This window comes from Solea senegalensis, linkage group LG4 (assembly GCF_019176455.1).
Source record: "Solea senegalensis isolate Sse05_10M linkage group LG4, IFAPA_SoseM_1, whole genome shotgun sequence".
Taxonomy (NCBI): Eukaryota; Metazoa; Chordata; class Actinopteri; order Pleuronectiformes; family Soleidae; genus Solea; species Solea senegalensis.
In genome coordinates, this window is record NC_058024.1 from 14,279,870 (window position 1) to 14,307,085 (window position 27,216).

The 27,216-nt window shown below is 41.8% G+C and overlaps 1 protein-coding gene across 4 annotated transcripts in view; it reads right to left on the bottom strand.

Moving 5' to 3' along the window:
* Window positions 1–1,962: 1,962 nt before the first annotated feature.
* Window positions 1,963–27,216, bottom strand: part of LOC122767637 (semaphorin-3F-like) — a 56,067-nt gene continuing 30,813 nt past the window's right edge. Inside the window, exons 3-19 of one of the 4 annotated variants that reach the window (XM_044023043.1) lie at window positions 22,775–22,935; window positions 22,367–22,429; window positions 21,790–21,909; window positions 19,910–19,999; window positions 18,247–18,340; window positions 16,092–16,211; window positions 15,767–15,906; window positions 14,695–14,809; window positions 9,612–9,681; window positions 9,370–9,514; window positions 8,971–9,193; window positions 7,927–8,015; window positions 7,672–7,713; window positions 6,330–6,487; window positions 5,950–6,017; window positions 5,532–5,665; window positions 1,963–4,600 (exon numbers count right to left, since the gene is read on the bottom strand). In XM_044023043.1, coding sequence (XP_043878978.1) covers window positions 4,148–4,600; window positions 5,532–5,665; window positions 5,950–6,017; window positions 6,330–6,487; window positions 7,672–7,713; window positions 7,927–8,015; window positions 8,971–9,193; window positions 9,370–9,514; window positions 9,612–9,681; window positions 14,695–14,809; window positions 15,767–15,906; window positions 16,092–16,211; window positions 18,247–18,340; window positions 19,910–19,999; window positions 21,790–21,909; window positions 22,367–22,429; window positions 22,775–22,935 — 2,285 coding nt within the window. In that variant the 3' untranslated portion in view covers window positions 1,963–4,147. Of the gene's footprint in view, window positions 4,601–5,531; window positions 5,666–5,949; window positions 6,033–6,329; window positions 6,488–7,671; window positions 7,714–7,926; window positions 8,016–8,970; window positions 9,194–9,369; window positions 9,515–9,611; window positions 9,682–14,694; window positions 14,810–15,766; window positions 15,907–16,091; window positions 16,212–18,246; window positions 18,341–19,909; window positions 20,000–21,789; window positions 21,910–22,366; window positions 22,430–22,774; window positions 22,936–27,216 lie in introns of all 4 variants that reach the window. The other 3 variants (XM_044023042.1, XM_044023045.1, XM_044023044.1) reach the window with 3 other exon arrangements.

The following is a 27,216-nucleotide window of genomic DNA, read 5'->3' on the forward strand; positions in this document are numbered from 1 at the left end:
AGGTTAATCTGTATTTACCACAACACCAAAGAACAGGGGGAACTAAGGGAGGAGGATGCTATATTCAAAATAAAAGGGTACAGAGAACCAAACTAAAATACAAAACAAGAGCATCCTTGTTTGTCTGTCCTGGCTAGACACTGAATAACTAACTAATCACATGGCACACAGGCCAATATCAGCACTAATCCCCAATACTAATGTCTTCATCTAATTCAGCCAAAATACACACAAAATATATGCACCAACACCGGGACTGGGACTGGGACTAGCTGTTCACATAAAATCACAGTGCCCACTGAGTGAGTCTCTACTGCTGGTATATGTACAGGTGTGGCTGATGAGGAGGTGAAGGAGGATTGGGCAGGTAACTGGAACTGGGGCAAACCAATCACGGAGGTAGAAATGCGGTTCGACTGAGGGATGCAGATGGTTGAAGAGAGGCAGGAAGCAGGAGCACCAATAGGGAAGGAGGGATAGCACACAGCAATCTGCATACACAGAGTCTTCCACACAGTGACCCACACAAGGAAATCAACATAGTGACAGCCACATTGTCACCTCCATTTATGTTAGCATTCATTTGAACAGTGTGGTACATGGCCGACAGCTAATTGACAGTAATAACAATAAAACTAATGTTATTGGATAGCAGCTCTCTGGCCTCTTCTCATCAGATGAGGCCGGAAAGACAAAGTTGTTTCACAAACACCACAGATATGTGTAACACAGGCTTTATCTACCGCTTTATCCTCCACATGAGGGTCGCGGGGGGTGCTGTGCTCTTAGGTCAGGAGGCCAGGCCATCACAGGGCCACATAGAGACAAACAACCATTCACTCTCACAATCACACCTCAATTTATAGTGTCCAATTTACCTAATCCTGTTTTTGGATTGTGGGAGGAAACCGAAGAACCCAGAGAAAACCCACATACACATACGGGGTGAACATGAAGAAAGGCCCTTGTTGTGACTGGGTCTCAAACCCGGGTCTTCTTGCACCAAAGACAAGATTGCTAATCCCTACACCAACCGCGTGGCCCCAGGCTGAAAATACTTTACAATACTGTGAATCTAATGATGTGGTTAAGCCACTAGGTGGCAGCCAAGCTACACCTAGTTTGAGTGTGGACTGAGACAAGCTGCAGCATTTTCTTCACTGGTTTGACAAGTGCAAGCATTTCTGGTGTGTCTGATTTATTTATTTTTGTTTGAAAATGTGTATGAACAAGCATAAGCTAAGTGGGTTAGGGTTTAATGGTGAACATAATGGCCAGAATAAGAAACCAGGACACAGAGCCATAGTGCCCAAACAAGGCAAGATATGAATGATTTCACATGATTTAACGAAAGCGCTCAGCCCAATATGAGCTCTGTGTTTTAAAGAAGCGCTGTGGCTGTTTCAGGCAAAAAAAAGAAGTGATAATTAAGTGTTAAGCAGAATTCTTACGACAGTGTAGTCAACTATATTCCTCTGCCCCTGACCTTCACCCCCTCCTTCGTGTGACTGGCACACAGCAAATACAAATACAAAAAATATTAGAACAAATATAGTTTATTATAGTAATTGAAGGTCATACTTCAAATAACCTATTGAGTAGTAAATTATCTCCTAATCAAATTCCACAATGTTATGATGGTATGTAATGTTAATGATTACCTAATTGTTAATTACTGAAGATAAATAAGGATCAATTAAACATTAATTATTGGTCAGTTATTGAATATCCACTAATCACATGCCATGAGTAGGTAACAAGTAGTGAATAAATAAAGTTTATTTAATGGAATGATTAAGTCTGTTCCTGGTTATTTTGTTGAGCCATTATTGATTGTCCAACAAATCTGCCCGTGCAAAAACACATTTCGATAAAGATATTTTAACTTCCAATGGTTTATTTACACCAATGTGATATTTACAACAATGTAATATGTGTATTTTATACAAATGTGCATACATATCTCTTTAACAGGTAAAACTTTATTCCATGGATCCAGAAGGTTCTGGGCAGAACATGTAAACATTCAGTCTAAGGCCAATGACAACGAAGGGGGGGAGCATTCCATTCTTATAAAATATAGAGCTTTAATTTATTAGTCAGCAACAACAACGGAAATGGAAGATAAAGTAATTTACACAAGTCATTACAATAACATCACCTTTGTGCATTTAGTGTTTTTTTTTCCTTTTTTCATGAAGTCTGATGATGCAAAAAACAAAAACACAAAAACATTCAAAATCTAAAGACAAAATAAAAAAAATACCAAACAACTTGTACGACCTCTTTTTGCCCTTTTTAAACTTTCCTTAAAACCAATGCTGTCATTTGAAGTTCATGATCGGGGCTTAGACCGATTCTGGTAATGGAGACTGCATCCAAATGAAGGAGCAGATAGAAAAACCCAATTTAATTCTATTGTTTCTATTTTTTTTGTGAACATTGAAGTGTAAAAGAGAGCGAGTGTCAAAATTCTAATCAATAGATTCTTTACTCACTTCATAATAACACCCCTCTCATCTATTCACACTTGCCTACTTGTACTTTCATGTGCTATTAAAACACACTCGCAAGATAATTGCACTTTGTAGCACTTTGAACAAAATGTATGCCCAGAAGAAAATGCCTCATGCTCTGTACAGGAGTATATTATTTTTTTAAAAAAGGGGCATCTTTAAAGCATTTGTTTTCCCATTTTTCTGTACTGAGAACCTCCCTCATACCATACTGTACAACCCTAAAAACGAAGAACAGAAAATAAAAGGACCACACAGAATCTTATCAGGATTACAGTACAAATACAGGTTCATGCACACTATGAAAGCCAGCTTCCCAATATTTTGGTTAGTGTCACAACATTGTTACAATGCTCTGTTGTGTATATGGGCATTTTTTTTTTTCCACATATGAATGTCACATGGAAGTAAGAAAGAAAGATGTCTCGTGTGCTCGGAGCTAAACGACCGCTGCCTGATCTGGGCACATCTTTCCTCTCGATATTGATTTATTTCCACACAGAATCCAATCATTCCTTGCCCGAGTGTGCTTCTTGCATTTGGCCCCAGCCAATGTCCCTTGAAAATAAAAAGAATAATGCCCTCTGTGGAAAACCTTGACCTTTTTATTGCACCTCACTCGCATTACAAAGGATCTTTGCATTTGAAAATATCCTAACCATTAGGATGCCATTATTATGGAAACCATTGTTTAAATAGAGTTCAGAACAAAACTGATCGTATGTTGGCTTCTCATTTTAAAACTCAAGCTCATTGCCAGAAGGAACTACAGCTTACTCAGAGTACAAATAAGAACTTTTTCATTTGTTTGGCCTTTGTCAAATGTAAATCTCTCTTTTTGAAATCAATATCGGCTGACAGATAGCCAAGCTGCATCATTTTACAATCAAGCCACTCAACAAGACAGAAAAAAAAACAAGGAGCAAGCATCAGCTTAAAAATATATCTACTAAAACCGCCCAATTGCAACATACTGTAAGTTCCCATGGAGAAAATACTGTTTTCCCCCAGTAACTGGGACCATGTGTCGCTGGTCCCTTTGCCACAGTCACAAGGAGGTTGCATTACCAGTATTACCGATGTGTCCAGTAATAAAAGAGTCCTGGCATTGAGTTAAACCAAGCAAGAAACAAAAGAGATCCCATTAACTCCTTAACAACAATTCATTTCCCCCGTCACAACGAGCCTCTCAGAGTTCGCCGGCGACAGCTTACGTGCCTGATAACACATTCCAAACAGCCAGGTCAAAGGTCAAATGATGCTGACAGTTTTGTAATGACAGTAACAGCAACAATAAAATTAACAACATCAATAATGACAATATTTGCCCCAAAGGTACCTATACACAAAGAGCACGTTTTTTTTTTTTTCTATAAGTACAAAGAAATCCACAGAATGATACTTTATACAACCTACAATAAATACTGTGTATCTTATATCTTGCTGTTTGAGAGAACGTGTGTGGGGTTTTGTTTGCAAGCCATTTTTTTTCTCAGTTTGAATTTTTTGTGGACTTTTTTTTTTTTCATGTAGCTACTCTCGATGAGTCTCTCTCAGTTTTCACAGGGCGGGTGGAAGAGGGGTTGGGGGGTGGGTGGCGGGGGGTTGTTTCAGACACAAAGCTGGGTTCCTCATGTCTCTTCCTCCTCCTGCTCCTCGTTCTCCTCCCCATCCCCGTGATGCCGGCGGTTGCGGGGCTTCTTGTGCTCCTTCAGCTCCTTCAGGTCTTTGGCCTTGAGGGCGCCCAGCAGCGGGTCTCCAAACTGCCAGTAGTCCTGGCAGTACTGATTGATCAGGTTCATCTCTGGCTGGCTCAGGATGGTCAGCAGGTCTTTGTACTGGCCTCCACTGGGGGTCCACTGGGTGCTGCTGGAGTGGAGAGAAGATGACACCAGCCCTCCCCCACCCTCCACCAGCACGCTGTTGACAGCCCGGCTTGACAACACCACCAACTGCAGTTTCACCAGCGTGTGTTTGAAGTTCTTCTCCGTCGCCGAGCACTGGTACATGCCGGAGTCGGATGGCTGCAGCGATCGCAGGAGGAGACCTTGCTCTGTCTTCAAAACCCGACCATCAGAACGCATCTGCAGAGACGGCGACAGTACGTTAACATGACATTAGAGAAAAAACAAACTATAAAGTCAGATATTTCAAGTTATGAAACCATGTTCAGTCCAAATCAAATTTCTAAAAGTGACTAACACTAACACACCCAGATAACGTGACTGGGAGTTGAATTGCTACTGTGTGCATACATTCAGTCAGACCAGAGTCAAATAGAAGAAGCCAGTACATAGAAGGAATAATACAACCATGACAAAAGCAAAATATCTGAAGTACAACATGAAAATATCTTTACAGTATCTTTAAAATGTGCTCATGCTGAATATTGTATATATTTGTTTTGGTGCGTTAAAAAAGTAGGTGTAACTCATATTTTTCATCTTTCTCTTTTTTTTTTTTCCACATCTAAGCCCAAGAATATAAATAACTATAGATGTGAAAGTCAGCTCTGCCTGTGGGAATATAGACCATCTAAGAGAATAGTCAGTAAAAGGGAGGCAGCCACACTACATAGCTTCACAATAAAACTTTAACCAGTGCCTCAGGCTTGTATATCACAGAGGAGGGCTTATTTACACCCTTCCCTTCATGTGTTCTTTCCCTTGGGCCTGAGGAAAGTCACAGGTCTTGCTGGAGATAGTAGGTTTAATCATTCACACTTAAATCATATTAACTGATAATCTGAAATGAATGACCCTGGACTCCGTTTTGCTCTTTTGCATATACTGTCTAACGCCAGATCTCCTTAACAATGAACTAATAAAAGGAATAAAAATAGTATTGTGGCCTCAGTTGGCTGTCATACTGTGCATAGTTCTGCAGCTGTTGTTGCACTTTTTGCCCAGGAAACTATTCAGTATGGGGACAACAGAATCTACTTGATTTGAACAACATCATAACGCAATATGCTCATGCGGTATAAAGGGAAAATACTACTTTGTGGTGACTCACCTCTTTCCTGCGGTCACTATTATCTCTCTGCAGATGCCATTTGATTACAGCATGTGGAGAACGGGCCTGACACTCCAGGAAGGTACTGCTTCCCTCCACCCCATACTGCACCATCTCCAGAGTGTTCTTATTGGCTGCGAGGCAGAGAGAGAGAGAGACAGAGATTACCATGGCAACCAAAACATCCAATTTCATGAGTCCCTTTTAGTACTTCAAATCTCAGTTGGGGTAAAAAAAATCAAACTCTTTCCAATAATATGGAGAACCATGAATCTGTGAGAATGCGGCCTCGTCAATGGAAACGATGAACAAACTTGGAGCAGCAAAAGTCTGACTTCTGAGTTCATTAATTAGAAAAACACAGAGGCCATAAAAGTGGAAAAGACAACTTAGAAGGCTTGAGGAACAATAATCTTACTGTTGGAGTTGAAGCCACGGCACTGGCGGATGGGATTCCCGTACTTGACGTCCTGCCTCCTGCTTCGTCTAAATGGGTCAGACCAGTATTGCCGAATAAGGAGAGAAAAGATTATAAAGCAACTGCAAGCCATGTCAAAGCCATTCAACAATACATGATGCCATTAAAGTATACCTAGTACTTGACAATCATTTACTGTTCACACCAATACCACAATCGTGTAATAGTAATGTTAACTGTCGACGTAGAAAGAGATTGAATTAAAACAGCCATTCTGCAAACCACGCAGTCTAGTTTGAGCGTCATTCACCACACGAGTCAGTCAGTCAGTTAGTGATGAGGTTAGCGGAACTCATGCTGTCACTGCTGTTGGTGCTCACCTCTTCTGCGAGGCAGAGTAACGGGAGCACGACTTGCCGTCCCACGCACAATAAGGGTCTCTGGCGAGACAGCAGTCAGCGCAGGCCTCGCCGTACACATCACAGCGGTGCAGAGCCAGCTGTGTTAGCCCTACCGCAGATGACACATACAGCTGTTGCTATTAAGACAAAAGTGGGAGGAAAATAGGATTAAACTGGGAAAAACACCACCATGAACACCATCTCTAGACCGTCTGACCAGTGTTTCCCCCACACAGGGATCCACTTTTTAAAGATGACAAACTGTCATGACCCAATTCACAGTTTGGATCTTGATAAGAGCATATTTGTGCATAATATAATGTTTATCATTTCATTATCATGCTGAAAAGATAATCCAGTCATTTATTACTCATTAAATAGGAGTAAAAGGGAAAAAAATGTTGGCAAATATTTCGCAACCCATCTGAGAGTTTCTGGGAGTAACTGATTTAGAATTAGCTACATATGACGTGACTAAATAGTGGTCTTTATTCTCCTTATTATTATATTATGAGTCTTCAAAAACTCAGATAGAAAATAAAGGACAATACTGAAAAGGTGCTGTATAAGTAACACTAATTTGCTTTGAAGGCCTCGGTTTTGTAAAAATGTTCTTGAACAAGTTTCTTTCTTTTGAACAAGGGTCTTTTTCTGCCCACAAAGAAGTTTCAAACCACATTTAACTGTTGGCTTTAATTGTTATTTGAAGTTATTGAAGGATTTTCTTGGGATAAAGTAGTTCAAATTGGTGTTTTTCTATGTTACTGTGGATCTAAGGTAGCTGTTTTTTTTATTTACTCTGTGTGAAATGTGCAGTCAGGAGCTTGTTAAATTTTTATTTTTAAATGTTATTTGCTCTCTACCAAAGATTTCACAAACCAGATGTATGTAATGAGATAAGTGTAAAACCTGGCCCACCACTGTGTTGAAACAGCAGCAGGCTGTGGATCATCTGGGAGAATACTGAGCTCATCTCTATCAGGTTACCGTCATCATTTTATGATCAGCTGTTCATATTCATCAGTCTGGCAGTTTGTGTGTAATACTAACTCTCTGCCTTTGGACTGATGTCATTAAAAGTCAGAAAGGCCAAGTATTTAATCATTTCGGAAGACAACACTAACCTTTTATGCCTTTTTCCGTATTGTCTCCCATTGTCATGCATACAGTGTAAGACCTATGACCCAACTGGGGAAGCACAGCTGTATACGTGTAGCTTGTGACCTTTCCAATTTGTCATTGATTTCCTTCGGTGAAAGGTGACTTCTTTTCTCTTTATGCCAGCAAAGGTTAAGAAAATCAGTTCTGCAGACATGCTTACCCTTTTGGATGAGATCTTCATTGTTGTTACAGGAGTAGGGACCTTTATAGAGAAGATCATTATTTTTTTGTGAGTGTTATCTTAACAGCAAATGAAAATTTAATACACTCAAGACGTTAGAGTAGGAAAACGGTGAAGAGACAAGAACATTTTTATGCCCAGGAAGCTTAGGGGGAAAAGCAATAACGTCAAACAAAGAGCACGGTGCAAAGAGAGATAAAGTATAATGGAAAAACGAAGGGAGGAAAAACTCACCTTGAAAACCTCCACTTCCTCCAGGACCAGCTCCTCGGTCTGCAGATCATCTCTGGGCAGCACAATGACTTTCTGAACTGTCCCCTTGTCTGCGAACCACAACACACACCTGTCAGCTACACACCTGTGACCTCTTACACTCACACACCTGTCTCCACCTGTCAATAACCCCTTAGATTTTTCCATTTCATTCACTCAGTGACCTCCAACATGTGATAATCCACATATCAACATGGTCTGCCATACTCTCAGTCTCTGTCATGTGGATCCTCTCTGTGGTTTAAGCTGTCCTCAACGACATGACACTCACTGCCTCCATTACAAACCTCTTCTGTCACATCAGCTTAACTTATACCCCTATACCTATGCATTTAGGTTGTAGGAGACATTCCCAGGACTCCTCCTTGAGCATGTTTGATTTCTGTGAAGAGTACACCATCCCTGCGAGTGGGACACCTCCGATAATTTATGACTTCTTCATTGAGCTTTGACGCGGGGGCTAAATGGTTGCTTTTGACAGCAGCTGAAAGAACAAGCATTCCTCCCTCCACAGTGGCCATAACACACATGTGAAGAAAGCCGTGCGTGGTTCTTATTAAAGGTTAAAAGCATGCAGACAACCATATAATCTTTTTTACACGAGTGGACAAGATTAAGATGAGGGATATAGCTCCTCCCCCACACCCCCCCCTTTTTTTCTTCTTCTTTTCTCTCCCTCCTGCTGTTGATCCACCCTTGCCCTCCAGGTACAAATGTCCTCTTGTTTACTTCATGTGAACAGAGCAAAGTGCAAACCCTTTCCACCCAAGCAGTAAAGGGAAGAATGCTTTCCTCCTTAATGATAAATGATTGCAAAAGAGACATTCTTCATTATTCAACGTCCCACTCAACGCCGTCATTCACCACTGTAACTCTGATTAAAGAGTTCACGGGTTCAGACTGCAGGCTGACTTCATACAGAACGTACGGAGGTTCTGACACATTACTGTATAAACAGATTAGAACTATTTTACTACAGAGATCAGAGGGAAAAAAAACACTCACCGGTTCCTAAGAAAAGCACTTCATAGTTGCCGTCTGCAGCAGTCACCTGGTCCACAGTGATAGCGGTGAATTCATAGTCTACGTTGGTCCTAACCACTAGGGGGCGCTTGTGCACTGGGTACACTGCATTGTACATGGCTGGGTGATTCCTCATAAAGTTAATCACTTCATCTGGATAGTCCTTAGTGGACTTCATGTTGGGAGTGAAGGTACCTCCAGGACACTGCAGGAGAGAGAGAGAGAGAACTAAAACAGGCATGTAGTACACATCGGAGAGCTTGTGGTCATGTTTGGATTTTGATATTTCACAGTGCCTGTGTCGTGTTTGAGTTCTAAGTCTGAGAGAATCACTCTTTGGGCTGGATTTTCAAATGTGGGGTCGGTGTAAGCTGAGCTCACCGTGCCAGGGCGAGGGTAGGGGATCTTCCCAGTGTAGGCCACCCACTGGTAATTGGGACCCTCTTTGTGGGCAAAGGGCCCATTGAAGACCATGCGGATGTCGGCCATGGAATAGACACAGACTGCTGAGCCTTTGAAGACGGAGCTGTAAAAGTGGAGGGAAATTTTACTCCGATTACAAAAACACTATTGTCGTTGTACAACATGCACATGCACATAATCACGCAGTCTTCTTCACTGACCCAGAGACAGAGAAGACTCCATATATCACGGGATTTTTCGTGTCCTGTGTTGGCTGTATGTAAACATCTCCTGTAAGGAAAAAGAGAGAAATCATCATGAGCAAAGAGCAAGTGAAGGAAATATGTTCGACAGCACAAACACTTCTCTTCACTAATATTGACACAGCTTTTGGCCAATCCAGTCGCATTTAGAGAGAAAGACTTTTAGGTAACACATTCATTGGAAACGGTACACTGACAAAGAAGCTCAACCTTAATCTTTGTTGAGAACACATGGTGTCCATTACTGGATTTAGATAGTGAGCTAAGTGGGCTCTTGGGCTGTGCTTCTGTGAGAGTCACTAAAATCCATAACAGCACCACAAGAATAAAGGTCATGGATTCATGTGTGAGCGAAAGTTCCAGCTCCCCTGAAACACTATAGAACAAGACAAAACACAGCAAAAGTGAAGTTTTTTTTAACTAAATAAAAACGTTAGAAGGACAGTGTGCTCGTAACTGCAAAGCCCACAATCTCTTGTTAAGTATGTTAAACAGTGTGTTCATTTAATATCAACTCATCCATCAGAGTGCTACCAAATTTGATTAATAGCCACTGAATAGTAATGGTCACAAAGAGCCTTCAGTAATAGTAATAATAATAAATGTATTTGTTTAGCGACTTTCTGACACTCAAGGTCACCTTACATACAAATGCAAACATAAAAATAGAATAAAATCCCATAAAATATAATAATAAAAGACAATAAAGTGTGGTTTAAAAGCTGAAAGGATGGGTAACATTTGCCCACAATCTGGTAAAAATAATAAAAACGGATAAAAACTTGTTCCTTGCAGACAGCCCACCTTCTGTCATTCCTATATCCTGCTGACGGAAGCAGTGGGTGTAAAACCACAGCCACTGACTGTGCAACAGGAAACTGAATGACAACCACAGGAAGGACAGGTAGGGAGAAGCCTTTTTAAACAGATAACGCACTAAAGCCGAAACCCAGAGCGGCAATTTCACCTAAATTCAAATGCAGCAATTAAATCCAGGCACCAGACACATGATATCCCACAGTTCACAGGTGGCACCAGGACAAACGTCAACAACAGGGAAACAGTAGAGACGACTGGACTGTAAATGTTGATGGGATGGAACCAGCGGCCTGTACCATACTGTACTGCCAGGTTCCAAAATGATCCTATGCCCAAATCTGCATAGGATCCGCATGTAATGTCATGGAATGACGACATTAACGCACCTCGGATCTCTTCCTGATGTGGAAAGTATGAATCATATCACTTACACTAAAACCCTGAGTTTTGCAATCCTGTTCACGTTTGCATCCACAAACAATCACCAAAACCCTTCATCACATTATTTCCATTGTTACCCCCCCTTTGCCTCTTATTAGTGTTGCCTATATGTCTGGTTTCCTCCGGTCTAGACCATATAGCCGTGTAATTGCTGAACCACCCGAGACTTCTCAGGAGGAGACAGAAAATGTGAGCATGATTTGCAGGGATTCTCCTCTTCTCGCTTTTATAGTTTATGTTTTCCACGTAGAACGAAAGGAAATATCTCTTTACCCCCAAGAGAGAACGGCCTCATAAAGTCTTCAGCCAATTATCAAGGTCTGTAAATCATGAATGCATACATGCATGCATGTCCTACAGGACTCTGGTTTAGTTCATCCTTTTTGTTGTTACTGAGGTAAAGGTCCAACAAATACAACAACTAAAGAGAAGCTAAACACGTGATGGGTGATTTGACTTGTTTCCCTGTTCGGTACCTGACCTAAATAGTAATCCCTAGAGCTGTGTTCACTGCCTACAAAAGGATAAGGGACTTCGAGGGAAACAGAGCGTCCTCCCAACCTAGTTGTACAAGAAAATGAAAGACACCATTGAGAAACCTGAGAAGCGAGTAATGTAATAAGAAAAAAAAATGTCTATTATTGTTTGGAGAGTGTGGAAAGGGCAAAACTGCTAAAAAAAGAAAAGAAAGTACAGTGAATGTTGGGACTGAATCAAAATTGCTGAGTCCTGTTCTGGTCCAAACGAGAGTGACCAGTCTTCCAAGGGACTCGCCACAACTGCAAGCACAACACAGCGCTGGAGAAAAGGATAAGGCACATTGTTCCTAGTCCTCTAATTTACCAGGTCAGTCCCTCTCGCTCTCTCACACACACACACATATGCAAAACCCACTCACTTTTGTTTAAGATATCATGAAAGAAAATGACAACTACAGTTGTGGGACTGTGTGTGTGTGTGTGTGAGACAGAGAGGGCGAGGGAGAGAAAGAGAGAGCGTCTTCCACAGCTGCCACAGCTGGAGAAGTGGAACGGTCATGGGTTAGTGTGGACACAGCAGCACAAAGGTCTGTCAAAGGTGTCACACAACAGACGATCCTTGACGTGGCATTCAGCTGTTGTGCCGCAGAAATGAGAGATTTGCACGCAAGCGCACGCACATGCAGGCAAGGTACAGCTGAGGGCCAAGATGGCTCGTTCACAGTCACTAAAAAAAGATCATGGGTTCATGGGAGGGGAAAAAAAATGTATATATATATATATATATATGTGATTAAATGTGATTTGCAATAAAAATGACAGGACAGGACAGTGATGACACCAGCTCGAGGGGTATTTGTGCATTAATAACCGCTAAAAAAGGATCGAGATTCTGTCCTCCTTATGTTTGTGTGGCAATAAAATCTCAGAATCTAATTTTCTCAAAAGAAATCTTTGGTTTCTTTGTGCTTTTACATACAATTAATAAATGAACTGATAAGCGATCGACAGCCAAATTTAATTACCAACTATTTTAATTATCAATTGGTCAGTCTGACATTTTTAATCATGGTTTTTCTTTGATGATTTTCAGGTTTGGGAATCTCTGATGCTAACTTTTTACCATTGTCTGACTATTTATGGCCAAAACAGCTACTACCTAAAGGTAGCTCTTATGCAGTTTCTTCTATTTGTGTTATTATGACTCAAAGTAAAACTCTTTTCAATCACAGGGGCTCAGTAAGTTACAAAGTGTGAGATGGAGCCAATTCGTTTCACAAAAACTCCCCAGGTCTCAGACGTGCTTTACCATAATGTCTTTCTGTATAAGACCAGGACTTCGGCTGCTCCGAGTGTTATAGCAAATGTCCCAGTAATTACCTGTAAATTCATTTAAGAAAAGGAAAATCTTTCTTTTTTTTTTTTTTTGTTCTGGAGCATTGAACTTTAAAAAAACCTGCTGTACATGGACTGAAAGTGCTTATTTTCTTTCTGAGAGGTGAATATCGTTGACACAACTGAAAACTGGGAGAAAAAGAAATAAATATCTATGTTTAAAATACATACATCTGAATTGTTTAATACTTTCAAGTGAAACCCACAGTTTGTGGTTAATACTAAAGGTGGGAAGAGAGAATATTCGCTAGTGAGGCTCAATGAACATTAAAGGTGCCATTATGTTGTTTTCCAGGGTTTTCAGTCTAAGAGCTAAATGCCTCTTGCTGGTACTGTGGCTTCATGCTGAAAGAAGTGATCAACACTGTTTACCAAAATGTCAATCTCCCCCATCTAATGGACTCGTTTTAATGCACAGTAGTTAAAAATCCATTTGCCCTTGTGAGCTACTAAAATCCTTTCTGTAAAGACAAACCCTCCAGTGACAGAGTTTTTATAAACATTCAAACTAGACAGTAAATGTGAAGCCATATGCATGAAACTCAATCATATTCAATTTACTGTCCCCTCCAGGAGTCCTTGGCGGAGGTGACTGGTCTGCACACATCTCTCCTCCTCCGTGGACAAGTCTACACTGACATGTTCATTCACACGTCTGTTCCACCAAACATTTACAGCCTTATTCACACAATGTCCTGACAATGAGAATCTTCATCAGCGCGAAAACAGACGACGCTTCGGCAGCACTCTCCAGTCACGCTGCTTTGCGCGCCAGTGTCAACACTGACCAAACCAGCACAGACACAATCCCCATTTGTCAAATCAGAGTGAGCTCATTCTGCAAAGTTCTTTTGTTCCTACTGTGCGTCACAAAGCAGCGAGTTAAAAGCAATGAGTGTGTCAGCGAGAGACAGAAAAGTATCAATGGCTCCAACAGACACGTCACTTTTCATTCTTGAGATTAGTTCAACAGCAACAGTAGCCTCACACATCAGTCTCTTATCACTATGTGGCTCTATTTTAAACCAGTGAGACAGACAGAGATTCCACTGAAGAGGTTAATAGTCTCACACACGCAGTCTCCGACATTCTTGCCCGGTGATCTGCTCTGCTCTCCATCAGACCGCCCCCTTCCACACACGTGCACAAAAGAAAGTTTGAAAGAAAATGACAACTACAGTTGTGGGACAGTGTGTGTGTGTGTGTGTGTGCGTGTCAGTTATATTATAAAATGCTCATATGGGCCAAAGACTGAGCTCTGGTGTGTTTGTGCTCCACTCTTTGGCAGATGCCGCAGTAGAAACAACAGGCCCTGCAGTCGACTGCTGTCTACTTAATATTTCAGATGTAACTGTGCGTGACAGGAACCCAAAAATTAATACATCGGCAATAAATCCAGACATGTACTTTCGGTACTTTCTCATTGCTATTCAATGCCGACTGTCAAAATGATTAACTGCACGTAGAACAGATTTTGTTTCTTTAAAAAAAAGTTATTCGCTTTCGTGTTTTGCTTGAATTTAGACTAATTCTAATACTAAAAACGACAATTTTACAACTCTACGTTACAGGGTGACACTTCCTGGTCATGACATGACTTAAATAGATACACGTGATTAGGTTAAAGTTAAATACTGCAGTTACATATGCACATAATACTCATTTCATAAGCTCATATATCATATGTATCACATAAAAGACAAATTGGAAGACTGTGTTAAAGTGTGGGAAAAGCTCCGACAATTTATTTGAAACCTTTTATGAACTGAAAAAAAAACAAAAAAGCCCAGTGCTGCCAGAATGTTTGATTGACAAGGAAGTCTATAAAACACTTCCCACGCAGACAAACTAACATATACATTTCAGCTGATGAGAAGCCGCAGAAATCGTTTCGCAGGTGTACTCACGGAGCTCATCGAAGTGCGTCTCCATGCCGTCGGCCCCGGGCACCGAGCAGATGAGCCTGGCTTTCAGGAAGGTACTCCACTTGTTGACCAGACAGCAGTGGCCCCCGTCATCATTCTGGGTTTTTAGAAAGGGAGGAGCAGAAACAGAACAGTTTCTCCATCATCAGATCATTTATATGACTGAAAAAAAGAATCTGCATATGAGGACAATTGAACTTAAAACCCCCGAATACACAAAATTAGTTTATATACAGTCATTTAATACAGCTATATTGTACCATTTAGGGAATTGATCATTTGCTTTTGTTTTTTTTACAGTGTAATTACAGTAAATGACAAAGTGTGTATCAGGTGGTGTGCAGGGTGCGCAGAATCCCAGTAAGAGTATCCAGATGTGTAGCCAAGTAAGAATGACAGGGCCGGCTCTCTCCGGAGGCTGGAGCATGGCACGCTGAGAGGGGATGACTGTTTGTGTGCCGGGTCACCGCCTGACCCCCTCAAATAAATACAATGGTGAACAGCTGAAGCGATGAGCACACAGAAGCCACATTTTCTCACTCGTACCCGTACTCATATACCCACTGTAATGTTCACACGTGCATGCAAACATCGTATGCACACTGTATGCTCAGAAAGGTGGCCCCACAAACTTACTGGGACATTTATTTTTGTTGTTTTCATGGCTCAGCTCACTTCTACAGTGCACAGGCGTGTGTGGCATAAAGTCTAATTTCTTAAAAAGGAGGCTTTTAAAAGGCACAGAGAGGTTGTCTCCGCTGTACACTTAAAGCTTCAAGTGTTTTAGGACTACCAGAGGGAAGAGGTCAGGAGATCACGGGGTCAGAGCTCAGAGGGCAATCTCACAGACACAGGGACGCATTGTACACAGGAAGGTTAAAGACATGTGGATTCCAGCATGTCAGCGTTGGCCAAATACCCGTCCTGAGCCCATAAACATTCAAACACAGTTGGTGACTCGCCTCGGGAGGCTCGGGTCTGTTTTTCATATCGAAGCAAGTTTTCATTTCATTATGTTTACACCCCAAAGCAAACACTACTTGTGTGTACACACCAGGCAGATGCGACCTATTCGGGCCTGGGTCACAGGGCTCTGGCCCATCTCTGAGGACTTCTCCCGGAAGAAGAAATACAGCTTGTCGTCATTTCTCTCTGCGCTGTCGGGGATGAGGTGGACGTGGATGAAAGTGGGGTCTGTGGGGAGAGAAGATAGTGATATTTATGAGGAAGGAAGGACATGGGAGAATAAACGAATGCATTCCTTTTTTGCCTAAAAAAACATTCCAACCATATATTTGGAAGCCAGTTTGGACTGTAAGCTTAAAAGTCATGAAGTGGCTGAACATGTAGAAAATGTAAAAGCACAATAGGAGCTTCACCGTTCAGCCATCTGGAGTTATACTGATCTGTCCGCATGGCTGTCTTTGTCCCCAAAGTACGGAAAATGGCAGAGTCTGTTCCCATAAAGTCAACGTAAACTCCGGCGTACAGTTCACCATCTGAGAAAGAGAGAAACAGTTTGGTTTGTGACATTCTTTGAGTCTGACATGATTCCAAGACCACACTACAAAATACCAACGCTCTTGTTTCAAAAACGTATATTGCTAGAGTCATCACAAGATCACTGTGATGTGTCTGATGGTATATATATATATATATATATATATATATATATATATATATATATATACATATGTGCATATGTATGTATATATATGTATATATGTATAAACATAAATATATAAAAAAAACAATAACTGGAAAGGACTTGTTACGGATTACATAGAAAACGGAATTATCCAATTAGCTAATCTCCACCCATTTACTATTACTATCAGTCTGTCAGGCGTATCATTCCTCATACATAATGCAATGTGCAGGCAGATTTACTTCTCAAAATTTACAGCAACCTTCAAAATATTTACTCTCTGGTATAACAAAGAAGCAAAGTGAGATTCCAAATGTTGTCATAACCTCAACCTACATTACTTTCAAGGAGCTTCCTGTAGAAATCAACAACCACTTGTAAACTCTTTTACTGCGATACAATTTTCAGGTTCGCTCTGCGGTTCTTTATTCCATTATTCTTCACATGAAACGTGGACATGCGAAATATATCATCTCAGAAACAAGCAGGGCTCACACGCACGCCATAAAGGCATAGAATATGACCCCATATCCATGTGTGGAGACTGACAAATGTACACAACAGCCTTGTTAAGCCACAGGAAGGCAAGGTGTTTGTCCTCCAGCTGCTGTTAGGGCCCCACTGGAGAGCAGGTGTGACTGTCACAGCTCTAAAAGATGGAGGGACGAGAACATAGGAGGTGGAGCAGAGGAAACAAAAAACACTGCCCTAGCACCATTATATTCAATGTCATGGTCCTCAGCCGTGTTCTATGGAGATTAATGACATATCATTAAAATGTCCATGGATGACAGGGTGGCTAATGTGGTGGAGCGCTGAGCAGTGAGTGGTCAGTGGTAAATCTATTGTTGTGCTGTAGGGTTCTTAATCCAACAGTGTCCCTTGTATGATGCAGACTGGTGAAGCTGGGAGGTAAATCCATCTTAGATGACAGTACTGGCTCCATACTGGTCAGCTGGCACTGTGCTAATGTGGGAAAGCAGTGCCAGTGATTTACACCCGCTGTCTAACCCCGCAGAGAGATCACCTTTCACTGGTGGCAAATGTGGGTTCAGGACCTGACTGACTGAGTGACCTTGAACCAGAGGACACAATCTTCAGGAGAACAACAACAGATGAAAAGTGACGGTATCCAGGCTGAACCTTAGGCCCCGTTTAGACCAGGTAAAATGCATCTTGGATGCATTTATCGTGACCACATGCGATCCGATCTGGTTTCACTTATGCTGTATTCAAACACGCACTGATGTCGTGTCTGATCGCATGGACAAGTGTTTGTGCAGTATTACAAGTGACAGGTTGAGAGGCACAGTTAACTTACACAAAGTTTGCACATTATGTGGTGATCGGGGTTAAAGGACATCAGAAAAACATGATGGCTAGATTATAAATTATAAGGTAGATACACTTATATCTTGTAACAGAACAGATTAGGTGCTTCTATTAATATATTTTCCAATTTTGAAAAGCTACTAAAAAAACCCTAAGAGAGCAAAACTCTGACAATCTGCAAAAAAATATAGCCATGTTGGCAGAGGTAATTTTTTGGTGTTTTGATGGTAGTTGAAAGCAGTATTTGACATCCAAAATGTCTTATATGCGCTAACTGCGTTAAGATCTGCCTTATATTGAGGATTTGTATTCAATTGACCACCTGTCTATATATAATTCTCTGGTCATTGAAGCTTGTAAAACAAAGTCTGGTTTCAGTGGAAAGAAGACTGTATAAACCCTTGTAAATATTGGAATTACATCGTGTTAGAGGCACTCAAAAGTTTTCTCATGGAAATCCATTAATTCTCCAGTGAAGGATTCTCATTGGGATGGACTGTACCCATGTGTGCTTACAGTATGTCCTCAAGTGACCAAACCCAGATGATACTCACTGATCAAAGCAGACACGCTGTTGAGCTTCGGGTCATAAGAGCACTTTCCCTTCCCAGATTCCACTTTCCCCGGCTCCAAATGAAATATTTCTTCCTGTGATGGAAAAATCATATGGAGATGGCAATAAATTTAGCACACTTCATCTTGTCACTGTGATTCCCTCATGTGGGGAAAATGAGGCAGCGTATGCGAGTCCTGTGGGACATATATGGCCTGATAGGGGATGAAGTATTAGAATAATGAGGGTGCATTCATACTGAAAAATACATGCGGGGAAAAAGCGAGGAATCTCTCATCCATCTCTATGTCACTCTGCTGCCTAAAACAATGTGTCATGGGCTGCTTCTCCTTGCATAATAAGCCGCATGCCAGATATCTCTCCGCTTCCTGGAGCCTATGGCTGTGCAGGTCTACTGCTGACACCAGTAATCCACCACAATGAAAACAAGCCTGGGATGGAGGCTGGATGACTGATGCTCACACCTCATGGCAACCCTGCACGCAAACACTGATAGGTGATTGGCAGGAATTTGCGTATGAAAGAAGGGGGAAAATGAATCAGTGGCATGCGATGACATGTCCTCTATCCCCGCCTCACAGACCAGAGCATGTCCGCTCTCCTTTTTTTAACTCCACACAGCGACAGAGATGGAGACTTCTCTGTCGCTGTGCATCAGCACTACAGCAGGAGAAAGAACCACGGTACATAGCCAAACTTCATTGGATCATACTGCACAGTTCCCTACTCATCTTTGATTAAAGTCACCACTTGTTCAACTAAGAAGGTGCTCACTCCATGCCAGATGTTGACATATAAAGAAAGGTCAAAAACATTTCAGTGTACTGAGGGAAACTCAGTTGTGAAACTCACACACACAAAAAAGTTGCAACATTTTCAAAGTGCCCCACTTCACTCAAAGCCCTCACATCCTTCACAAAGTGTCGTTCTGTATTTTGAAGTGCTTGGATAGCTCAAACAGTGGAGACATGTTCAAGTATGTGGCTCTTTTATTTCTTTTGCTGCACAGCTAGTTGGCTACAGATGGCTGGTGTTTGCTCTACGCTAACAGACCCTGCTATGGGAGTGGGTCAGATGCTAACTAGTGCTGCTGCCTCTGTGGGAGAGAGTGCACCACATTCCTACAGAAGGTGGAGGGCTCAGTGGGGTGAAGGACTGATGGGTGGAACATCCTGCAATGTCTGAGATAAGCAGAAAGAATGTTTCCGCCATCTGTTCACGTTCATTGAAATATAAGCTAAATACAAAATGAATATGCCATGGACTAAACACGAGTGAGAATGTGCAAATAAATGTGTGCCTAACACAAGTCAACACAAAGGATGCAAAGCGATTTCACGTTGATATCCCAGCTCTCATTTAAAACATAGCATTTTGAGAGATAAGAGCGCATGCTCAGAAAATGAGGTTTATGAAAAGAAAAAAAAATGTTAGAACAAGAGAAAATGAGAACGCATTTCCACATTATTAAAAGAAATTTGGTGGAGAGTGAGATGGATGCATATCAATGAACACAAGATGGCCATGTTGAAGATAATATGCACACAAACTGTGCTCAGACACAAAGACGGGGAGCATGCTGGCAGTGACCACGAGCCCAGGCAGTATGCAGGGCTGTGGTGCAGACAGGGCCCACATCGCACCTTTACTCCAAGTGTCTCGTGCACCGCGCTGGATTCAGCTGCGCGGCTAGCCCTTCCTCTGGCCTGGGCCATCTGCAGATACATGGATGTCTAAAACAGGAGACAGCAACACAAACTAGATGTTACGCCACTAACATCTAGGACCAGGGTCTCTGCTCATGTCCTTTGCCCGCTGCTTGAATATGTCTTGACTTCCAGATACAGCGAAAAACCACTGAAAACAATATGTTTGAAATGAACATAATGCAAGTGCATAAGGGAAAATATATGTGCAAGATTGTGTGGGGAATGTGTGTGAACTCATTTGACCAGATGGTGGAAAAGGCAACAATAGTTTGCTGTCCTGTGGTTAAGTCAATATCACAGTATGTTAAATACATTCCAGTCAAAGCCAAACATTCAACTGTTACAGACTGCTAATGCTACATGGCTCATATTTTAAACACCAGAGAACTTATAGGAACTGTGAATATATAAATCGATGCATTTTTATACTACACATCTGCAAGTTGTATAGTACGTAATAATAAGTATCTGAATGCATGTAAAGTATGAGTTCTCCTTGGCCCAGCTGGGTTGTGTTTGTGTGTTTGTGTGTGTGCGACTCAGACATGTGATGGAGAAAAAAAACAGCCATCTCATTAATGGAATATAACTGGAACATTCCACTGGCACCCCATAATGGGAGCTCGCACCTCCAATTAGCCATGGTCGCACATGGTTGAGGCTGGCGCCTGGCCTGGATGGATTCATGTATGGCAAATGGATAGGTGACTGAATCAACGGACTTTGTTCAGAAGGGGATCTTGCATGCAACGAGGGACTCACGGAAACTGCACTTGTGTGCTGCATGCCGTATACACTGTTTTGTAAACTTCAGCTAAAGTCAAGTGGGAAATACACTTTTTATTGATCCCCTGATCATCAATTTAGGAGAGTATGCTGAGGTAGTGATGCCTGGTTTGGTTTAGGAAATTCAAGTGGTCCCAATAAAGGCTGAGACTAAACATAGTAGCTTTCACAGCTCATTGGGGACAACAGCACAGCTGTTTGCTGCTTTGCCAGATGCATAGATGTGGTAGCATGGGCAGGCATAACAATTGGGAATAGTCATTGTACAGGGAACCTATTATAAGGTGGACTGAGAGTCACGCCAGGCCACACTAGACGCAGAAGTGCTGCCATGTGCCGCAAAGTGCTAACATCGCACACATGCCTCTCAATGCTAGATGTGCCATTTCCCCTTGTTGTGCATGCTCTTGTCCTGTCTGCTTATGCATGACAGTGCTGCAGAGATAATGCCTCCTCCTCTCTCTACATGGCCGGGGTATGCCTGGTCATCTATATCTATATCTATAAATATCTTGCTAGAAATGATGTGACAAATGTGTGCATACTCTCAAAGTAGACCGACTACATAAACAGCAAAAGTGAAACACCACCCCACAAATACTTTGTCCTGCACAGTATTTTCCCTATTTTGGTAAACTGAATGTGTGAAAAACATTCAATAAAGGCAAATAAATGTCCACATTGTGGACAGAGCCGTGTGACTGTGGTGGAGAATATAGAAGGAGGAGCAAGATATGGGATGCAAATCTATGACTTATCAGAAACGGAATATTTCTCTGACATGTATATTATATGCAATACTTTTGGATGGATTTGAGTTTGAGCTGTAGACCAGATGCTGAAAATGATCATTGAGGATCACAAGCCGGCACCCAAGTGTTGACATTAAGATTGATTAACATGAGCATTGAATGAAAGCACGTTGCGTTTCATGGTGCCTCAGTGTCCAGTGTGGCCCAGCTGTAAGAATTTTTGTAAGAGAAAGAAGAGGGAGAGTCCAAAAGCCGTCTCAGGTCTTCAATGCTAACCTGAGGTTTGCGTCCACGGTTGACAAAGGTACAGACTGGATTGTAAGCTCCTGTCCCACAGACATACAGCTGAGTCCGATTCCATGGCTCAATCAGACGGATGAAGTTTGCACACTCCTCCTAGAGAGACAAAATAATCAATGCATTTCCAGTAAGTACATTTGTAGCCCAATTTGATACCATACCTGTTGTAGATTTACAAATGCTAAGCTTGAGAAAGTATAGTCTAAACAATATACCATTAATACTGTACCTCTAAATATATTTAGGCAACATATCAAACTATCAACCAGGAGGATGGTAAGATTAACTAAGCTTTTCTTCTCCAGTTTGTTCCTGTCTATTTGACAAGATGGGAGGCAACCAGTGTTTCCACTAGGCCAAGTGTGAATCCCACAGGTGAATGCTTTTTTAATTGGTGACTTGAATTCTAACTAACAGAGGCTGCTCTATGATTAGAATGCAATGGATTTAATTAACCACATATTTTATTTTTTTCAACCACTCAAGTTGATGGAAATCACCTCTGTTGGAAAGCCCAGCAGAGGTCTTCTGGGCTGTCAACATGCATACTTACATTGGCATCCTTCCCACTCACAAGACACTCCATCCTTCTTCGTTCAGACACTGGCCAGTGGATCTGCAAGCAGAAATTGGAAGACATTTCATAGTCAGAAGCCAATTCGTTACACATCACTGGCATTCAGGAAATTCTGGGGCAACAAACGCAAAAGGATATCAACACAGGCAAATTTTAGTCCGGTTAGGATTGTCATAAACCAATTACAGTGTTTTAATCACAAATAAAGTGCACTCCAACAAAAACTAAATGTGAGCCAGCTAACATGGTTGTTGCTGGGACATGAACAATTTGCCCTCGGGGGCAGCTGTTGTAAGTGCTGAGGTAAAGGAGCTTACTTCATCCCAGTGTTACAACACATTTAAGAGGCCACAGCTTGAGGGTGGAGAATGGTAAAGGTCTTACGATATGTGGCTCCTTGTTGATGTCATGAAGATCCAGGGACAGGATGTGGTCCTTGCTGCCCACGTACATACGGTCATGGTCTTCGTCCATGCGCAGAATGCGGTAGTCTGACGTGTTGAGGAGGTAGGCGAAGTGATGAGCAGTACCAGTAGATCTCAGCTCTGTTGAGAAAGATGAAAGCATATCAGTTAATGAACAGCTGTGGGGCACATGGAAGATTATTGCCCACATATGCATGCACAACTGACACATTCCTGATGCCACTCCTGCATACCCATGTGGAGTTATCTGATGGTTTTCGACCAACACTGTGGTAACTTAACACCGCACATTAGAGACAAGTGCTACTGAGTGTCTGTCACACTGTGTTGATAGCTTAATACCGCCCGAGTGGATCAGAAGGTCTAGAAAGGCTCTCATTGTCAGAAGCCAGTGGCTTCCAGGCAGAGGAACAGAGAGTGCACGTTTGTTAGATATTTACCACACATTTATTCCGTATACACGGCAGGGCAAAATGGATATGTTCCATTTCTATGGATTTACACAGCTCAATTCTCGTGTGGACAGTCTCTGAAGGCTGGAGGGGTGTGTGCCTTTGGTAACACAATGCAGTTAACACGTTCCCTCATGTCGAGAGTAACCCTATCTTCTTCCAAAGCTGTGTTGGAGTGTTTGTTTGATATGTTCTTCTTGGTTCAGCAACCATGTACAGGCGTGGGGCAGAGAGGCTGCGGCTAAGATAGCAAAGGCCCCATGCCACACCATAGACAAACACACTCCCCCTCTATCTATAGGGGAGAGGCATTAGAGAGTGGCATTCGCATATTGTTGGACAAACAGTGAGATTTCGTTCCAACAGCAGAAAAGTCCTAGTTCACTGTTTAGCTTTGTTGTACAAGCAACAGACAACAGACTGTGAAAGAAGTAACCACACTTTGAGGTTACTCCAAGTGTTTTGTGTTGATTTTTCAGACAAGATGTGGTGGAGATAAACCAGAGGAGCAGTTGTCAAATACAGTTAGCTTGACTGTTTACATATACATATATACAAGAACACAAGTGTACCAGTGTATAATTAAAGCAAGGAACAAACGTAGTCAATGTGGGACTGAACTTGAAATTGGAAAACAGTTTTACTTTGGAAAGTTTTAGTCTGGAAATGTTTTAGACGATAGCAAGCTCTAAATGCACAATCATTATTGTGTTTGAAGTTACTGTGAAACATTCCTGCGAGGTTGTTTCGGTGCATGTGAGGTGGTGATCATCAACATATTGCAAAGGCAGCCACATGTCCAACACTGGGCCTTAAAATAAACACCATTAAGAGACCCTTTTTAAGAGTCCCCCTATGGAATCTGATATTACCAGGCAATTAGACTTAATTTTAACATAGGGTTACATCAATAACCAGAGATTAATAGCATTAGATTTGCCATATTTATACAGTTTGATTTAATAACTTCAGCCACCAATGGACTGTTTACAGGTCAGCAGAGTGACTGACAGCTGTCGGATGCCTGTGCAGGGGAGCTACAACATGTGGTTGGACCCTGTGATTATTTTTGTTGGAGAGTTAAGTTGAATGATGAGTCCCAGTACACTGTGGGTTTTGTTTATGTGTGAGGGTGAACAGAGTGAAACACATGAGTCCGGGTAACAACGAATTGTACACACACACAAACATTCCATGGGCCAGTCAAAGCCTTCCCAGAAACAGGTTGTCAGCAACTCCTCGCTGTGTGTTTGTTGTCAGAGAGAAGCTGGATGGGATAGTCTGTCAGCTGAAGAGGGAATGTGAAGAGTGCATAATAACAGCACACCCAAGACAAAGTTGCACATTACAGCTAAGTCCCTAATTTATTTCTGAAAAATGTTTTTTAATCTTCTTTGTTGAAATCCTGCTCATGTTCCAAAAGCCATCAATAAATTCTTTTTTTTTTTCTGAAAAAAAACAAACAAAAAACAACGACAAATCATTTCATTCAGGAACTTGGATTCATTTGCTGGCGTATGTGTTTGTCACTAACTAACTGCACTCACACTGCAACAACTAGCTGAAAAGGCATGCACTGCTGAGGCAGAGACTATAAGAAGTTGCAGCTCCAATACACACGCAAACTTTTCATGATGTAGCTGTGAGCGGTATGTATCTACCAGTTATATTTTATCAAAGTGTAGCCTGCTATTAACCTGAAAGACCATAAATGCATGTAATCTAATCTCACAACCTGTTGAGATTGTCTTCTCTACATATACTCTGCATGTTTAAATTCTACACTAAAGGATAAACAGCTCAGAGTAATTAATAAATGCATCTTTATGCCATTATAATTTAACCTACATGATAAAAAAGATTGTTAATTGCTGTTGATGAAATCAAACTTTCAGAGTTCCCTCTGTCATTATGACAAAATGAATCAGAGATGAAGTATTCTAGACTCTGTAGAGGCAATTCTCTGTAGGATTTCAATGAACACACCAAAGGCTAAATGCCATTGGGCCGTCTGATCCCTTTGGTGTTAAAAGAATGAGGCGGAAATCTGGTGCAAAAACAAAATGTGACAGCTTTTCCATATTCCAGCTGATAGACATCATTCCCTACTCTCTCAGCCTTTCTCAGCTCAGTCCAAAAGTCAACCTTCGCCTCAGGCAGCGGCACCATACGAGATGTTAATGGAAGATGTATAACAACATATTGAGCTTCGCTGTAACGCTGCTCTGGGGGGGTCAGGCCGCCTGTGGAAACAAGGCCAACAGGGTCCTGAACTAATGCTGGTGCCAGACAAACTCCAAGTCACAATTGGCTTGGACAGAAGCAGAGAGACTGAGCTTCTCATGGATGATGTTGAGGAGAAACTTGTTTACTATGTTGAAGAGATAAAGAGGAATTTGCTGGATGAAGTTGAAGTGTGTGATAATTCCCAAAAAGGAAGTAAAGGGAACATTTATGCTACAGTAATAGCACACTGGAAGCTGGTACTAAGTTTCAAATGACCAAAACAATTTGGAAAAGATCCCTGATCTCTTCAACCAGTAACATTCTACTGAGCTCAGCTGTACACAAAATCCAAGAGGAGATTACAATGTCAAACAGTACGAGCTTCAAGACTCAGAACCACTGTGCTCTTTGTCAGCCACATTAGGGCATGACAGCATTTTCGGCACAGACAGATTTAGAGGCTGGGAGCAGTGTACAAGTGTGACTATTAGAGCCGGATAAACCCTTAAAGAAGACCATTACTGTGTGTACGGTTTAGGTTCACTCTGGGGGGTCTGCACACACACAGCAGAGGCTTTGTTTCGGGACCGCACTGCATCCCTGTGGTGGAACGGCAAAGGCTCTATTAGAGGTGAAAGCAAGCCGAAGAGGGAACCTGATCTCCGCACTCAGTGTCTCTCCCTTTTACTCATACACTTACTTTCTTATGCCTGCAAGCCAGCACTTGCTCAGACAGACGAGGTCAGTGTATGAGATCTCTCATTATTTTCCATATTTGCAATTCACGTGCACGGCAGTGAATGAGTGATAGTGTACAGAAAATAAACCACGTATGCAGGAGAGGAACTATGGACATCTATGTCAACTATAGTGAGAAGGAATCCTGTCCATTTTCCTCAGTCTGCTGATCTCAGACGATCCTCTCCTCTCTCAGCATCGCATGGTACCGCCGGCTGATCCAGCCTACTGCCAGTTCCCACAACTCAACACTCGGCTGCAAGGAAGGTTTGTGTCGGTGACAGAGAACAGGTCACTGAGTTAAGATGAGTCCTGAAGACATTCTCTGTAAATGCTAGCATCAGAGCCAACTGCTAAATGTTGTGCAGGGCTACACATCACACAAGTTCAGCAGGTTTGTACATTAACCAAAGCATTACCGCTACCTGCACCCACTGTTTCAATCCATGCAATCATTCTGTCCTTTTTATACGATTTCACATGCGTCACTTTCAGTCATTATATTTTTGAATTTGACAGTGCCACTTCAGTCAAAACACTACTTCTGTTGAAAACTATGTTAATGTTTGTGTTGATTTATCTCTTTTAGACAGTAAGGACCAGAGCCAACTCCGATGTGACATCAAATTTCAGTGGATCATTGGATCAAAAAATTTCACTGCACCATAATGAATGATCATATGTGGTCTTTTCATGGTCTTTAGCATACATACATTTACATACACGGACAAAGGCTTCCAGTGAGCACATATGAGACTCTGTATAGCTTTTAAAACTTGCACTACATAAGTACCTCTGGCACAGTTTTGGGATATTGTTTTATATTCCTGCCTGCATGTACAAATGCAAAGCCTTGAATAAAAATATGGTCTGATGGTCTCAGCAGCGAAGCGAAGTCAAGTAAAACTAATGCTGGTCCAACAGTTAAATGAACGAGCAAAACAGCATACACAGATGGTTTATTTCTCTTACTGGCCAGCGTTCT